The 17960-nt window shown below is 35.3% G+C and overlaps 2 protein-coding genes across 2 annotated transcripts in view; one reads left to right on the top strand and one right to left on the bottom strand.

The window, feature by feature from the left end:
• CENPP (centromere protein P) overlaps positions 1-17960 on the bottom strand; it is a gene marked incomplete at both ends in the record, with an annotated part of 136337 nt that overhangs the window by 110325 nt on the left and 8052 nt on the right. Inside the window, one exon of the mRNA XM_084269571.1 lies at positions 14525-14621. Coding sequence (XP_084125697.1) covers positions 14525-14621 — 97 coding nt within the window. The remainder of the gene's footprint in view (positions 1-14524; positions 14622-17960) is intronic.
• OGN (osteoglycin) lies at positions 1837-10447 on the top strand (the record flags this gene model as incomplete). Its single annotated transcript, XM_084269730.1, has 6 exons — positions 1837-2004; positions 6237-6321; positions 8136-8294; positions 8915-9117; positions 9677-9772; positions 10277-10447. The coding sequence occupies 6 exons, from the start codon at positions 1837-1839 to the stop codon at positions 10445-10447; spliced, it is 882 nt and encodes a 293-aa protein (XP_084125856.1).

Here is a 17960-nt window from a genome sequence, read left to right as displayed (position 1 = left end):
AGTTTAGACCAAATACCTAGAGCCATTCTCCAGTTCACAGATTTACTACATACATCTGGTTTCTAAACAAGGCAGCACCTACACAAAAACTTCACCAAAGAGCTTCACTGTTTGTCCCCAGCAATACTCCAGCTGACAGTGTTATCTACATTAAAAAAAGGATGAAAATGAAAGAAAAACGTAAATCTGAGTATCTTCCCAATAGATTTTATTGCTACATACTTTCTCAGGACTCAGAAAGGCTACTTCATAAACTTTCAAGTTGGTCATCTGGCTCCCATTTGTACTGACTGCCAAAAATACATAATAAGGAAAAGGAGGGGGGAGGAAGAAAGGCATTAGAAATCCAGAAAGCTGCTGCTTGTAGTTCAGATGAAAATTTGACACCTGGACAGAATTTACTAAGTTATCTATAGAACTGACAGAACTTTGCTCAAAAGAAGTATTTGGTTGTGAGATTAATTATTCAATAAAATGTCTAACAAGTCATTCAATTAAGCACTCAATCATTAATTTCTCATCTGAAAAATCTCAACGCAAACAATTCTAAGTAGTATTTTTTGGTTTCTGAACTCTTCAGACTGAAAAGTTTCCATTTCATACTTAGGTGAAACCTCTAAACGTATACAACTTGTAATGAAACATTTTATTACTCATAAAATGTGACTAATATAGTATACGTATGTTTTGGCTCTACCTCTGTCTCAGTCAGAAAGCAGCTGCTTTGTCTCTCCGCTAAACCGTTAAACAACAGGGGTAACACGTGCCTTGCTATAGACCTCCAGTTAGCACAATTAATATTGGATTTACAAAAAAGCCTTAAAGTAAATCACCACAAAGCAGGGGGCTACCATTTTAACCAGTAATAGCAGAAGTAGGATGAGCTAGACAGACCTAACTTTTACAAACGTTAGTCAAAGTACAACCCCCCTGCTCCAGGATATTACCTCTTACCCTAGGGAACGAATGCTGGCAAAGCATTTTTTACCCCATGGAAAGCACTTTTAAGACTGTCAAACTTTAAAAGAGTATTCATTTCAACAATGTGAATGTAATTGCTAACTTTACTCTTTTATCTTTAGGTTAACACATTGATAAGGATATCTGGGTTTAATCACAGAAGAACTTTGAATCTGCTGAAACGGTAGGTGTACTTTTTCCCTTACTTTAAGCTAAAGCTTAAATAAACAACTGAAATGTTTTTTAAAAAAATCATTCTTTACAAAGCATATTTTTCTGTATACTGTAAATATGCATTTTAAATGCCTACTCCCCCTGCCTAAAAAGTGTACAACCTGTAAAAACTTAGAAGATAAATTAACAGTCTCTGTTTACTTTCAAATGTAGACAAAGACAATGAAATATTACTTTCATAGAGGATTTGGATTTGAAAATTACTATTTTGACCACCAAGAAAAATGCATTTAGCAGCTCTCATTTTAATTAGTTCAGCTACATACATGCCAAATGTTTCATAAAATGCTTTATAAATTCCTATTGCTATTAACAAAAGTAACACACGTTAACAACCAAATATAATTAAGATAATTGTTTTGCTTATTAGTTGAGAAGTGTTGTTTATTATTTCCTAGTTTCTTTCTGTATTATGAGGAGTTTTTATAATTCTAGAGTCTAATTAAAGGATATCAAGAGTTAAAAGTTGTTCCACGTTCCTTATGCGTTACAAACCCCTGCCAACTAGTCCTCTAGGCTTTAAATATTGTTTTGACGGATTGCATTTTCATTTCCAGTCACAAAGAAAGTATTCTCCATAGTCAACACACAAGGAGATCTTCACGAGCTCAGTGAAAGCCAGATACATTGTTCCGTGCAAGGATGAAGACTTTGCAGAAGGCTTTTATTTTGTTTGTGTTTGTACCTCTGGTAAATTCAGCACCACCCAAACAGCAAGAATCACTCCCGTTTTATGAGTATGATACAGATGATACCATGGGAAGCCTGATCCAACAAGATTATGAAATGCAATCCAAGGATATAACAAAGGTATTTTCTTTATGTTATCAGTTTAATATTTTTGGCTGCTAAGCATTATATGAATAAGGTGTTACATGCATGTATGCAGTTTTAAGGAAAAGTCTTATAATAATAGCAAAACATACAATGGCTTTGGACATAGGAAAAACCACAAATTCAAACCACAGAAGTGCTACCCCTGCTAAGTATGAGTAACCCACAGAATGCAGACTTTCATAAAACAGACTGAAGTATCGTTTTTAACTCTGCTGTAGTTATGTGCCTACTGTTGTAAGAGTTTCAAGAATGGTATATACTAGCTCAACAGTTTCAATAACACTGCATTAGCATAGTGAGATTGTTTAACAGCAAGGTGGGTGATTTTATTTAGGACTTTGGTTTTATCCTAAAGAAGTATTTGAAACAGTGCTTTTAACTGAACATAACTTGCCAGCATAAACCACAGTTTTTTGCCTTAGCTTTTCAGGGGTGGGTTGTTTGTGTTTATTTGCACCTCAACAATTTAGCAGTTCTGAACTACTAAAGTACATCCAGTCCTTGGTAGTCACTTACATTATTAACACTTTGAGAGTCTTAAAGGTAGCAGCTATATTCTACCTCATGGCACTCACCAGCACCCCCAAACGGTCAATTCGCAACTTTTTTCCCCTGTGTGCTCCACATATATGCCTTTTAATTTAAACACTTAACCGGAAGCCACAAAACCAGAGCAGAGTTAAATGAACTGCACCAGTCTAAGCTGGCAGGGATAATTAAAAGCTTCATGCCTCTGTTCAGACAGGACCTAAAGAACACACCTCAAGAGAACAAGATACAGCACAGCATTGATCAGGCAGATGGAAGAAAAACTAACAATGACTACCCCAAGACTAATAGACAAGGAAAATACCACATATCCAAAGTGGCAACAATCAAGTGTTAACAAATTCAAGGAAGGCGTTTTTAGTAATATTAACTGTACTTGTTAAAATAACTTAGTCTGATAGGCGAAAACAGTAATGACAGCAAGTGATAATTAGTATAAGTAAAAATTTGCAGCACACGTATAGAAAAAACCCTTCTTTATACCTTCTTAATCTTTTCCCACTTCTAGTTAAATTATAGCTTTCCACTGTTAGACTAAAACCAGCAGGTACATGTTTATATTTAAAATGTCTCAGGTATTTTTAAATGTGGTATCTGCTGCAGTGATGCAGTAACACGTTTCATAAATTTATGAAAGAGAGACCATTTAAAACAATTTAATTACTAGGTGGCTCCAGTCTGAACAATCAAAACAGAGTAAGTTTTGAAAAAATACTAAAAATACTTATTCTAGCTAGTTAGACACAGCATCAGATAACATTCATTACTAAAATCATTCAATAAGAATACCATTTCAGTAAAAAAAACAAGCAGTATACCTGCAAGGAAATTGTGCCAACAGATGTGCCACAGACTAATCAAAGCCTGTACTGGCAGTGCTATAACCTAAAGGTCTTCTGAAGGCCAACAGTTCTGCTTAGGATAATTCTAGGAATGCAGTCAGTCATTATTTCCATCAGGTCAGATCTCCAATTACACGTTTTCATTGCAAAATAATAAATTAGTTCCTTATGTGCAACAAACGCATCTATACAAGTTCCAGTGTTGGTTCACAGGACGAATCAACAAATCTTCTATTCATTTATTGCACAAATTCTAGCTCCCAGAATATTTCAAGTGTTAACTGTAACTGTAATTCATGCCAATAATTTCCTGGTCAGAACAATATGCCTGGTCAGAAATCTATCTAGCACGACAAATTTAACTCCTTAACGTGTCGTTGAACACACAAATAGATTTTTAGTGAAATATCAGAAGAAATCTATTTATGTTGGCAATCAGAAACAGGAGCTTTAGTCTACTAGTGAAGAAAAGGTCAACCAAGCAAAATTTATTACAATGGTTATTCAACACCAGAGCCAGCCACCGCAGCCTTGAATAAAAATATTAGAAGTTTAAAAACATGAAGTTCAATTTCCACAACAGAACAGCCCAATGTCTCATACCTGGCACAATTCATTCCACTGAATATAAACAGCTTTATGGACTTTTGTGTGTTATAAAGATGACTCAATTGTTTTGCAGAAGTGTTAAGACAGTTAAAGTATTTAGACAGTTAAAGTATTTAGATGCAAAATGTTAATATGATTTTGTATGGCACATGCAAGTATTGAACTTTCTGTGGTCACAACCCAATCAGTCTTCTACACTGATACTCCATGGCAAGGAATTATCATTGCTTTCCAGGAAATATTTTCCTTATATTAGTTATACCACTCTTGTAAGGGTTTTGGTTTTTGGTTTTTTTTTGTGAGCCAAAATCTGTTGTTTAGTTCTGTGTATTTAACAGTAATCTGCAAATAAGCAGTTTTGAGTTTTGTTGACATTTTCTGTTTGCAGAAATCAGTTGTACATTACATCCTGCAAAGAACTCACATGCTCATTCATGGATCACACCTCAAGTAAGATACTATAGCTGAAACCTACACCTGGTACAGATATGCTGTATCAGCCAACATGTTTTTTTTCATACAAGCATATTAAAAACATCCTTTGTGAACCAAACATGCTACAATAAAAATGCAGTGGTTCTACTGTAACTCCATCTATACAGATGTCTCTACTGGCATGGATACCTCAACAAAGACCATCTCTCAAGAAGACTAAACAACAATGTTTGCAAGCTGAACTCTTTTACAGAAACCTTCTATGGGATTTGCTGCTTGCTTGAGTCCAACTATTCAACTAACACACCCCAGCTCCTCTATACAGAAAGCAGCAAAAGCTCTTACCCTACACAGAATTTTCATGTTACAACTGCTAACTGTTGCCAGTATTTTAACTTAGGGTGGTTTGCACTAGTAAGACTTTTATACCCCTCTCAAACATTACACAAAAACAAAAGGCAAAAACAAAACATAGCCTGGATAGACAGATGCAAGGAACAGCCAAGGGATGGATGATTCACAGGCTAGAAAAGGGTCAAAAATGTCAGAGGCTGGCCAAGATATTTTTTTCTCAGGCCTTATGTCAAGCTTGAGAGTTTTATTTTGCAGAAAACAAAAATTCCCACAGTAGAATATATGCAAGCAACAAAGTACTAAATAAAATAAAGTTAGTATCAAAAGTGTTCGTAACTAAACTGTTCCTCTCACACTGATCTAGTAGAAGCAATACCTGTGTTCTACACTGGGGTGGAAGAATTTTGAGAAAAAAATAAAAAATAAAAATCAGTTCACTTGTGAGCACTTGCAGTGCATAATCAGCTGCGTTCAACAGGGAACCATACTCCTGCCAGGGCCTGATCCCAAAGTATGTTTTAAAGAAAATCCACACCCGACAATGTACTTGTTCCCCCCATATGTTTTTAATAGTAATGCAGATGAAAAAACACACTCTTTCACTCCATCCTACAACTATTCCCCATGACAGAGACAACAAATTATGCTAACCAAACACAATTACCACAGTCAACCTAAAAATCCCCTCAACTTCAATACATGCAAATTATAACCCGCTGTATGCACACTGTCATTCTAGGCATAGTGTGAAAACCTGACTATTACCATATCACAAAAGGCCTTTCTGACAGCAGCCCAGGTCTTAAAACAGATTTAAGTGCAATTAGTATAAGTCAACCGCTACATCTCAGCCAGTAACTGCAAGGGACACATTTATAAACTAAGCTGTCATGCGCTTGAAAAGACACAATGATGATCTCGACAGGGAATTCTGAATAAGTTTGAACACAAAAAAGTGTTGTTTTGCTGAGATTATTTGGATAAAACAAAAAATACAACTTCTATCCACAAGAATCCTATCAAATTTTGCATGATGTACAAAATCCATCCTCAGAACTTCAGGTTTTTTAGATGTACATTGCTTCACATTCCTTCCCCTCCATGTAGGCTATATTTTCTCTCTAGTTTTATTTAGCATCTACTGTTCTTTCCTAAGGGACTTTACATTTCTCAAGAACACTAGCAGCACCACCTTCCCTTCTCACCTTTTAAAGTTAATAGCTCATGTACAAAAGGGACAGGTATCACATCAGTCATCCAGCATATAACAGTATTTTTAAAATGAAATATCCCATGAATGTATATTGTGGGAAGCTCCTTCTTAAAAGACCTGCTATTTAAAATCCTTGTAATGTTTGTTTCATGGGTTTTGTTTGTTGTATGATTTTTAAAATAACATTTGCTCTCACCATAAAGGATGGAACAAATGTTTCTCTTGACACTTCCCTAAGACTGCAAGGGGATGACAGTGAGCGTAATGTACGACCAACAAAGGATACAAGTAAGTTAATTTCTATGAATACTGTAACATTTAAGCTCTCCAAAGAAGCATATATCTTAATATGAAAATTTATTATAAAATGGATAAGAAGGGATATAGCATTAATCTTCTTATTTATTAATATCTTTCATATGTTCTGTGGAAAGCTGTCTAATTTCTGACGGTGCATGCTGAAAAAAATTGATTAGGATCCTCAGGTAAACTCTGAATACACCAAGCACAGTTTATAAGAAAAACTACAGACCTGCCAGTCACACTTGCTATAGAGATGGATACAAGTACAATAAGTTAGGCAAGACAACCAACAAAATACACAACCCAGTAAGGTCCACAGTTTAACCAAGTCATGATTAAACGTGATCACTTGGATAGACTTCTTCCAAGAATTGGCTATTTACATCTGATCATCAGGGAGGTCAATGATTAAAATACACCAGGAACACTCTTCACTAGCCTAAGTTTCCTACAGGCTTGAAGGTGTATTTTTCCAGGTTTCTCCCAACACCGCACAACAGCTTCTATATGGAAACAGAGCGATGTGTCTGTCAATTGAAAAGAAACATTTTTTGGGTGTATCTGCAATCTAAAGTTCCAAAGATCACTAATGATACAGCAAGACCACTGCAGTGGAGTTTTAATCAAGGTTATTTATTGCCAAATAGTATCTGTTAACAAGCTCCCATCAAAAGTGGAACAAATCTCTAAGATTAGCAGAGCTTCTGGTCATGGAGAAGCATAAAAACCTGTTGCCTTTAAAAGAGGGACAATTTTTTTTCCACAATCATTTCCCATTTCCTACACCCTAGCATATGACAGACAATTAAAAGAAGGCAAATGGGGCAGAATTCTGAAGTCTAATAAAAGGTAACATTCACAAAAATAAAGCTGAAAAACTGAATTCCATTATTCTCATCAGTACTTCTGTAAGAAAAATTATGCATTCTGAGTTGGCCTCACAGTATTGACTGACTACAACTCTTCACTGGTTGTGGAAGGTTTTTTTGCTACATAGTGGTAACATAGGACCTAGCAGCATGACTTTACTCTGTACTACAGACTGAGTAATTTGGAAGCTAACCAAAAGTCTAACAATATAGGAAATGCAGTAGATAGATAGAAGTGGTGACCAAACCCAGACTGAAAGCCATATTCATGTTATGTATTCTAATACTGCTGTCATAAAGGATTATTGCAAAGCAGAAATGAGTAACACTCTCCTACTCTCTATAAGGAACAGCACAAGCCATAATGGTTTAAACTGTATTAAAGAGATAGGGTTTCTCTCCCTACTTAAAATAACAGCTATAAAAAAGCCATCAGTAAAAACCGGGAACAGACTGCCTGAAATAATTATATAATCATCATTACTGGAGTTTTTATAAAAAGGATTAAACAAAGTAGTAGCACAAAGTACATGTGACCCTGCTAGACATGCTGCAGTGCAACTACAGTACCAAATCTGTATTGCCAGATGTTTCTCCTGCACAGATGTCTCTTTTCAAAAGAACGTTCTAAACATGACATTTAATGAGGCCACAGAGTTGCAGTTGTCATATTCACAATACTCTAAACCAACTAAAGATCAAAACTGAGTTGAGATCGATTAGTAGCATTTCAAGACACGCTCTGATACAAACTGAAGATATATGCAGGGATATGATGCACAACAAAAAAATACCAAGAATACAAAGTTCAGATAAAATATTTTCATAACTTCATGTGAAATTATGAACTATGATAGGAAATCTTAAACACTATAAAGGTTTATTTTGAAGATTCAACTTAACCATCTACTCAAAACAATTGGCTTGCAGATTTACCTACTTGCCTGCTCTGTGTGTGTTTAAGTGGATCAGTGTACTGTGAGGAAATAGACATTGAAGCTGTACCCCCACTGCCAAAAGAAACAGCCTATCTTTACGCACGGTTTAACAAAATAAAAAGGATAGCAGTCTCAGATTTTGCTGACATCAGTAAGTACTGTTCAAATTTTAATTTCCATTTACCTGATAGCATATTTGAAGTTATTGCCCCATAATAGCATGCCAATATTACCAAAATAAAATAGATCTGATACTTTGATAATCTCATTATTTGTATTGCATATGTAATTCAATGCTTTTATTAGAACAGCAATATGACACCCATTTTGGGCCATATATCCATCTTAATATTCCCACACAACCAGAGAAAGAGCAGTTTGCTAAAAGTAAACTTTAACTCTATCCCAACCAGTCTTAAAAGAGCAGGTATTGTGTTTCCTTTGAATGCTCCAGGGACATCTCTCCCAGATATCTTGCTCAACGTTAAAAATTCTATGACTATCTGAAATCATGTGGTCTCTAATAAAACAAAAATGAAGACCCAAAGTGGTCCTGGTTGATTTTGTGGGGTCTTGTGGGGCTTTTTTTAAACTTAAGACCATGAGGAAAGCCAAATGTGGATTTTCATCCACACTTTAAGAATATTTACATTTGTAGATCACAGTTAGGATGGTGCAGTCAACAATGTAACATTTAACACAAAATTCTACACATTACACATGCCACAATTATAAACTCAAGGTTTAGATTTTCATTTCTTTTCTGTAAAGCTACTTTGAGAAGAATTGATTTTAGTGGAAATAGGATAGAAGAAATAGAAGATGGAGCCTTTTCAAAGCTTCTGTTACTGGAAGAACTTTCTCTTGCTGAAAATCGACTTCTGAAACTTCCTGTTCTACCTCCCAAATTAACAACATTCAATGCAAACCAAAATAGAATCAAGAGCAGAGGAATCAAAGCAAATGCTTTCAAGGTAAGCAAAACACAATAGTTTAGTTCGGCAAAGTACATAAAATCAGTAACCAGACTATCCAGTATATCACCAAGTTACTTTTCTGTATTTCTGTAATCTAAGAAACAAAACTAAAACCAAGTAGCTTTCCAGTTTTTGTTGTTTTCAAGGTACTTTGCTATATTAGTCCTTTGCATACTTACTGTCTTCTCATGTCATTCATATAAAAAAAGCTTCTATGCAATATCTTACCTAATTCTTTTCTCTCTTACATGCAAACAAAAACTCAATTGAAAAATGGATTGCTCAATTACAATTCTGAGGACCACAAATACTAATAAGCAAGGATTTAGATTGGTCTCAAATTTTAAAACCAATGAGCCAACACTGATATTTCCAAAAAAATAGGCCTGTTCTGAGTTTCTGGTTATAACAGAAATCAACATTCACACCAAAATGATGTTTTGTGATAGATCACTTCACATGTTTCCTACATGATCAGAAAACTATGACTGGTATGTGTTACTTAACACTGAAGGAAGTACTATCTGCATTAATAATGTCCCTTTCTTTATTTTAGAAGCTGACAAATTTGGCCTACCTCTACTTAGGACATAACGCACTGGAATCTGTTCCCCTTAACTTACCGGAAAGTCTGCGTATTCTTCACCTTCAGGTATTTTTGAAGTATTTCCTTAACATTTTATTATGAAAAGCCTTGTTACTTATATACTTCAAACCAAACCTACTGTCTTTTAAAACAGTTCACACCGCAGTTGTGCTGCAATTGTCTAATGCTCCTCCAAATAAAATAATTCACCTCTAATCTGTACAGCCACAGCCATACAGAAGTTCAGAAGCTGACTGTTAGCAAGTTATCCTGCAAGAATTTCTCATTAGTTTCAGTACATCAAGGATAGGAAATGGTAAAATAAGGAATAATCTTTTACCAAGAATATTTCAAGCATCAAAACAACCGCAAATGGCTTGTCAGCTAAATTAGCTAGAAGATACTTGATTCCTACATATCTATATTAAATGCAAATCGATTCCAATAACAATAAAATGGGAGGCTAACAGGAATGAAATTAAAGTCTGAAAGTTCCTCAGCATGGGGGGCGGAAGGGGAAGTGTGTGTATATGTGTGTGGTTATTTATAGAAAGCTGTTTTCTTTTGCAGTACAACAATATTACTACGATCACCGATGACACATTCTGCAAATCTAACAACACGCGTTACATCCGCACAAGCATGGATGAGATACGGATGGAAGGCAATCCGATCCTCTTAGCAAAGCATGTTAATGCTTTCTCCTGCTTGAGAACACTGCCTGTAGGAACATACTACTAGCCGCTACTTACATAATTACACATGCTGAAACTTAAACATGGTAACAAAAGACCATTATGTTCCCTCTGTTTACAAGCTTACATCTTCTCTTACTAATGCCATTTCCCTGCATACCCAGAACCTTTTACTACATTGAAATGTTTCTCTTCTAAAGCAACTATTTCAAAACAGCCACTTTATAAAGCATCATTCATGCTTTCAGAATCTTTTCCGTTGATCAAAGTGTAAAAATATATATATGCACACACATATCTTCACAACTTTTTTTTCACCTCATATTCTTTACTTGTAGGCAAAAATCACACATGTAACTGCTTGTTCACATTCTTTACCTGTACCCACAACAATCACCACATATTGATTTCAGGTAAACGCAAAACATGGTTTGAGCAAGCTACGGAGGAAAAATACATCTTAATTCCAATCCCGCTTTTTAAATCTGAAATGAAACTTTTTAAATTGACCTCCAAAAGTGTATTGGCTTAAGTTGCATAGAAAAGAAAATTATATCCAGAGACAGAACTTCTCAAAGCATAACTTCATTAAGGCTTCCTTAAAAACTTGGTTTGTGGAAAATGAGAATAGTTTGTATTTAGGCTCAGTGTTCCAAGCACCGTAGCAGGTGGAATTTTCCAAATACGTTAAATCTCCATCTACTATTTTGCTTTCAAAATAACCTAAGAGCGTGCATATAGATATGCATTTCACTTTTAAACATGGTACTTTAATTGAAATACAAAAATTTTGCTCAGCTGTACTCACAATAGCAATGTTTGCCACATCAGCTTCCCATTTTAATATAACCAAGTATAGCATTAGCACTACTCCAAGTATCTTTGATGATGTAGACCAAGCCTTGCTCCACTGCTTTTGCTTGACAAGGAAATGTAACAATATACCTAACAGCAAAGTTGAATTAATGTCTTTGGGTGTAAATAAGCAAGATTTCAGCTAGATGAGAGTGCCAAGAAACAAAAGTACCCTTGTACAAGAAAAATTTTGCTCATTGGGGAAAAATCAAATCAGATCTTTCAATTAAAAAGCTGATTCTATCAATAATGTAAAAATAGCATCAACTTCAAAAAACTTGAATTAGTATCATCCCACTCAACTATAAAGCATGCAGCATATTAAAAACAGGAACTGATGTGTGCAGGCCTCAGACAGTTCACCAAAAACCAGACAATTGATACACAATGCTTTTAATAACACAATTATACATTTCTGACATTTCATTTCCAGATTCTCCCCTCTAATACCTACCACAGGCATAAACTCTTTAAATAAATGAATGTCAAAGGTGTGCTAGTTACTTTTAGCAGATCGATGTTGTACTAATTTTGAAGCTAGTATAGATACTTAATTCGTAGAAGTAGTTAAGCATCAAATGCATGATGATGTATCACGACATCTATAACACTGATTTTACAAAATATTTGTATCTTATTTAGCTAATCCTTCATTTGTTAGTACTTGTGCTCCAAGGAAATAAGTGCACACTTAATTCTGAACATACTGATGCTCTGCCACCAAGAGTGTGAAGGCCTAAATGACTATGTCAAGCATCAACTGTGGGCACCCTTTCAGGAAAGTGGATGCAATTATGAAATGCAGGACACAAATATTTTTGCCCTGAACCCATTATCCAAGACAGACATAGCAACTCTCACCATTTTCCATTCTACGTTATTTGCTATAACAAGAACTTTCATTGTCTTAATGCAACTGAGAACAAAACCAAGCCCAGCAATGAGAATAAAATCTTAATTTTCCCCTACAAGTGATAATACTTTGATGTTTCCAGGTTCTTAGCAAAAGATAAAAAATAATCCCAAAACACATAAAAATACATTTCAACTTCAAACCAAATTGATACTATTAAAAAATAAAAGCTACCAATTCTTTCACCCCACTTTGGATAAATGCGTAAGATGGAGATAACACAGAAAGAAGTCTAAATGTAATCACGTTACACTAGCCGTGGCCACTGATCTTATTCTCATCACAAATTATTAGTAAATAAAGCTCTTGCCAGTATTTATGTTATGAGTAAATATCACCAAAACTCTTCCTATGAGAACAATTATAAATGTATACTCAAATATATGCATAATTGTGTTTACATGTATATATTTACCTATATATATGTAAACATTCCAAGACCTAACCACTACCACACTATTAATTTTACATTAAAATGTTGTATTTATTTTTTTGAAAGTATTAAGTATCAACAGCAATACTAATTAATGCTTTTAACATTTTGTGAGCAACCAAAGTAGGCAACTGGTACCTTCTGAACACCTCATGCAGGCAATAAATTATCTGACATATTTTAATACTTTTCCTGTTCATAGCAAGTTAACTGCTCCGAACATTAAATGAGAAGGGCTTCAGTATGCAGGATTTTTTTGTCTTCTATTTGTGTCTCCAGTAGTAGTATCAAGATGAATGTACGCCATTGATTTTTTTCCTATCACTCATTTCTGTTCTGTACTTCTAATAAAACTTGATTTTTTCCTTGTTAATCAATATCAGCTTCAACAATCTGCCCTTCCAGCAATGCCCAGAGGCTTCACTTGTTCAGCCTCACAGAAGACTAAGGGTGTGTCTACATCAGAAAATTATGTGCAGCTGTAAATTCATTTTACAAACATAAAGTTTATTGTGGCAATACACTAACTCCTGCTGTACAAGTAATGCCATACAAAAGATAATTCATTCACCCCTTCAAAATCTCTTTAAAGTACTTGTCCATTTTTTCAGTGGAACGGAGCAACAGCAGCAGGTAGAAACAATATGCTCAACTCTTGACTGTGTGTGCAAAGCATGCAAGTGGTAAACTAACCTGTTTCAGTAAAAAACCTGCTAAAGCACAATGCCAGGGAATATACAATGCAGAACACGACATGTTTACAAATGAGTATTTCTCTACTCACACTGGCCTAATTCTGCTCCTGTTTTCTAGGAAAACCTGCTTACAGCCAAATCAATGTATATTTTAAATTGTATTTTTTTGCTCAGTCCAAGTTATCCATCTCATCATTAGTGGCAAAACTCACACTACGAAACTACCATTTGTGACTGTCAACTTCAGAAATACAGTGCTGTCCACCTTGGCTTCAAACTTGCAAACGCCATTCCGGTCAAGCTTTTGTTATTGAGGTATTCAATCCCTTCTACACTATCCCTTTCTTTTCAAGTACCAACACTAACTGAAAAGAAAAAAAATAATGTACTTCCCCTGTTACACTATGCTGTCAGAAAACTACTAGAAGCATTGTCCATTTCTACTTAACAGCCTGGGCGATTTTCTTTTAAATTACAAAATTATAGAAAAGCTATAAACTTAAAACTGCGCCCCAAATCATCTTCTCTCCAATACCGTGCAGTCACCTGGATATATACTTGAAATTTAGCAAGCATGTAGGAAAAAACCAAAACCCACAAAGATTGCAGGCTGATGTTTTAATGTTGTCTAAGTGTGAATACTGACATGATGAAACTCTTCACTTGTTTTCACACAAATGTTAAACACATACTTCTAGTCACTTTCACAGAAACTACTACAGAATATTAAGTTACACAAACACATTCTTCTTCCCTATCTGGGAAACATTCCAGTTATGAGCAAGGAGGAGTTTATTTCCTAGTCAAGTAAAACATTTCAGAACTGGAAGTGCTGTCATCCAAACACATGCTGCCACATTTTCAAGAGACATCAACCCAGTCCTCCAACACTAACATTTTAATGTGAAAGACTAAAAATGCTATTTTCTTTTCATTTCTTCTTTTGAGTTCAAAATGAAATGTAATACCAATGAAAAACTGCCTTACTGTCCCCGATAAAAAGGCACAGATATTCTTATTTTCCCCTGTGAACAAGAAGCAAAAGACAAACACCAAGCAAGGGCATTGCCCCTTAAAAACAAACAATATTCTCTTCTCCACAGCAAACAAAACTAAGATTCCCCTACTCCACTAAATAGTGCTAATTTCATCTCCACTAGTCTGTCTTTACAGACCAACTGAAGAACCAAATAGAGCACTGATGCATGAAAACTTGATAGACACTACCTTGAAATGTTGGAAGGTGCGTCTACGGTGGTCATACCATTCAGCATAAGACGAAAGGCTTCTGAAAAACGTTAAAAGATTTCCATGTTCTTCAGCGCTACAAAACACAAATATGTTGTTTAATCCAAAGATACAAGTCTGAGTACCAATTCCGTAGTCTAAAATTTGCACTTTTTCCTTAAAGTATCTGTGATTACTGTGGTTTAAATTTCAAGACAGAAATCATGCCCCTCAAAAAACTATCACAAGAGGAAAAAAAGCTGTATTGTAGATATGGAAGAAAAAAATCAAAACAATTGAAGAATTCCGTTGTAAAAGAGTGTTTTCAATTCCTCAGGAACATAAGCAGAAATGTAGTTGTATATGTTAAATTTCATAACTTGACAAACTAGTAGCCTGTAAAACCTTAGATTTTATGGGTATTCATCTAATATTTTTGATTTTCAAATAAATTCCAAGATGCTGAATAGTAAAACTTTAGACTGAAGAACTGATAATGTTTTCTAGTTTTCCTAGAAACTGTGTCCTATTCAACTAAATCTTCGCATGCCACATTATCCATCTCTGACATTCAGCTTTTCAAGACTACCCTTAAAACTTCAGTAATGAATAAGGTCTGTTCACTGCTTCATACATGGCATCTAAACCAAATTTTTTGATATCTAGTTACATCTTGACTTATCTGCTGTAGAGGAAGATGCCAATATTGTCAAAAATTAGATAGTGGGGCTGGATGAGGGAAGAAGATGCAAATAAATTTGTAACTGGGAAGTGGAGAGCAGAGATCTTAGTTCCAAGCCAATTGTAAGCAGAAAAGAATAAGCCTGGATGAACCTGAGCTGATTCTTGGAGACAACCCCTCAGTATTGCAGCAGTCTTGGGCTCCCTCGTGGTTTAACAGTTCAGCTATACATGGATACTTTATGACTTCATACATACAAATGATCCTACACTTCAACTAATAAATTGTCTTGGAACCTGATGTCCTGCAAAGCGCAGTGCAGAGACATCTTTACTCAACTTGTAATTGGACAGTATGGATTCAGTAGAGCTCTATATCATGAGACTAGTAAAAGTGTTCTTCCAGCAAGGAAATCATTCAATTGCAATGTTATTGCATGTACTCATTTTAAAACCATAGTGTCTCTGAAAACTGAAAGGTCAGAGCAAGTCATTTTACTTCCTGCCATTTATGAGGAATTTTCAATATAAGAGACAACGTGTAAGAGAAATAAAGAAAGGTTTCTATAGTTTTGGCTTTCCCTGTTTTAAAACAATTGAGCAACATCAAGTGAAGCTGCTTATGGGCAATGATTCCACGCTCAGCATAATAAAGTTCTTCCATTTCCGCAGACAACAGTTAACAGAGGAACCAACACACAGTGCCACTGAAACCTAAGAGACTGCAATTCCAGGACTTTTGGGCTAATGTCAAGCTAAAAATAGAGGCAATACTTGTAGAAGAAATACAGTTTTCGCACTTAGAAGTTATTTTCTATGTGTACTACTTTCACACACACAAGAGTTACATCATTTAAGTTGCAATATCACAGAAGTAGAGAGTTTATAGGTACCAGGAACTGAATAGAGCTTACCCTCTTTATTGTTAACACCAGTGATGGCAATCATTAAACCATATATACAGCTTTCAGCTCTAACCAAAAGAGGAAACAGGCAGTTCACCCACTCTTAGGAGGCATAATTGTATTAAAGCCAGAGGAAATAGGTGGAGAGATGGTTTGGGGCAGAGGGAAAAGTTTATCTTGGAAAGGTTTCTTTTTAAATATTTCTTCTGTTGTATGTTTTTTATTCTTCAAATTTCTGGTAATGTGAGGATTATGATAGCGAAAGGAAAGACAACAATATAAGATGACAGAAACTGACGAATAATCCATCCATTCAGCCTTGTTGGGGATGAAGGAAAAATGCTCATATAGGGTGTGCGGTTTTTACTAAAGAAATGCAGCAAGAATGAAAAGAATGCAAAATTCCACAGAAGCTGAGTGTAAGAATACGTGAAGCAATATGATTCTTCAATCACAACAGTGAACAGCTTCTCATCATTATTAATATGAAGCCACAGACAAATAAACCAGAATATTAGCCATTGTCAAAACATAACGAGCAAGAACAGCTTTGAAAAATCGGTCTATTTCAATTACTGATAGAGGATTTCACAAGTTTAAAAAAACTGAGGGAGATACCTCATTTACGCTTGGGAATATTTCAGAGGATCTAAATTCAACATGAAATTTTTACTTTCAACATCCTTTCTGTTTGAGATTAGCTATTCTTTCTGCATTTTCAGAATAGCTGAGAGCAGAGACTCGAGGCCATTAACAGAAGGGTTGCAACAGCCTATTACCAGTTCACTTCAGCCACTAAAGGGAGAACTGTGCCTCAGATCCTGCTCAAATATACAGCAACAGCAACCCTTAACAATGTGACCAAAACACAGAGTTGGGAAAAATACATGAAGTTCATTCAGATTTTGAAAATGTAAAATAAAAGCCAAATAGGTTTTATCCTAGCCTGGAAAGAACAGCATCATTGAAGGAAGTTACCACAGTAGTCACAGCTGCCAACAAAATCAGGCCATGATGAAAAATTGCTGGCAGCACCAGCAAAATTGAGTCCCTGGAAGGACTTAGACACATACTGGTTTACAATAGCTAACTTGGTCTGTGTTCTGGACAGGTTTTTTGACCACAACTCGTAACTGCACATATAAAAATAATATATATATAATTATTACATGATTGAGTAAAAATCAACACTTAGTAATGACTACCCACTTCTCATTGTTTAGTCCTCATTGCTTCGTCATGACTCTACACCTACTGCAATACATCTTAAATACACACACACAGAAAAGGGCAAAGAAAACCTTGTTACTGTACTACAAACTTAAAATTCTTTTTAAAAACCTTGGCAATTTTGCTGACTCTCCAATTTATGGAAAAGACTATCACAAACATTATTGTAGCATTTTATCATTAGTTTCTTTCTTATTTCCTCTCAGATTCATTTTTAGGCAATATAGCAGATGAGAATTTTTGAGACTTGATCACCAAACAGAAAGAGGTAGTTTGACTAACAAGTTCAAAGAACAAGTTCCAAATGCAGAAGTCCACCAGTTATATCTGAGTACATACTTCCCACTTACAGCTACAGCAGTGGCTAAATTAAAGCTGGAAAACTGGATTCAGTGTTAGAAAAGAGGAAAATCTGTGTTGGCATGAAGCACCATGTGTAATACACATACTTTTTTTTTTTTTTTGGTATACAGTCATTCTCTCTGGCCAATAAGAGCACTATTGCAGACAACTGTCTCACAGTACTTAAACTACCTATAAACAATAATTCCTAATTAGCCTGAGTTAGTGTAATTCCTAATGCTGCAGCCAACTACAACAAACAGTAAAATACCAAGGAA

This window comes from Gallinula chloropus (genome assembly GCF_964237585.1).
Source record: "Gallinula chloropus genome assembly, chromosome: 12".
Taxonomy (NCBI): domain Eukaryota; kingdom Metazoa; phylum Chordata; class Aves; order Gruiformes; family Rallidae; genus Gallinula; species Gallinula chloropus.
Note: the sequence above shows the minus strand (reverse complement) of the source record. Positions and strands in the feature narration are given on the sequence as shown.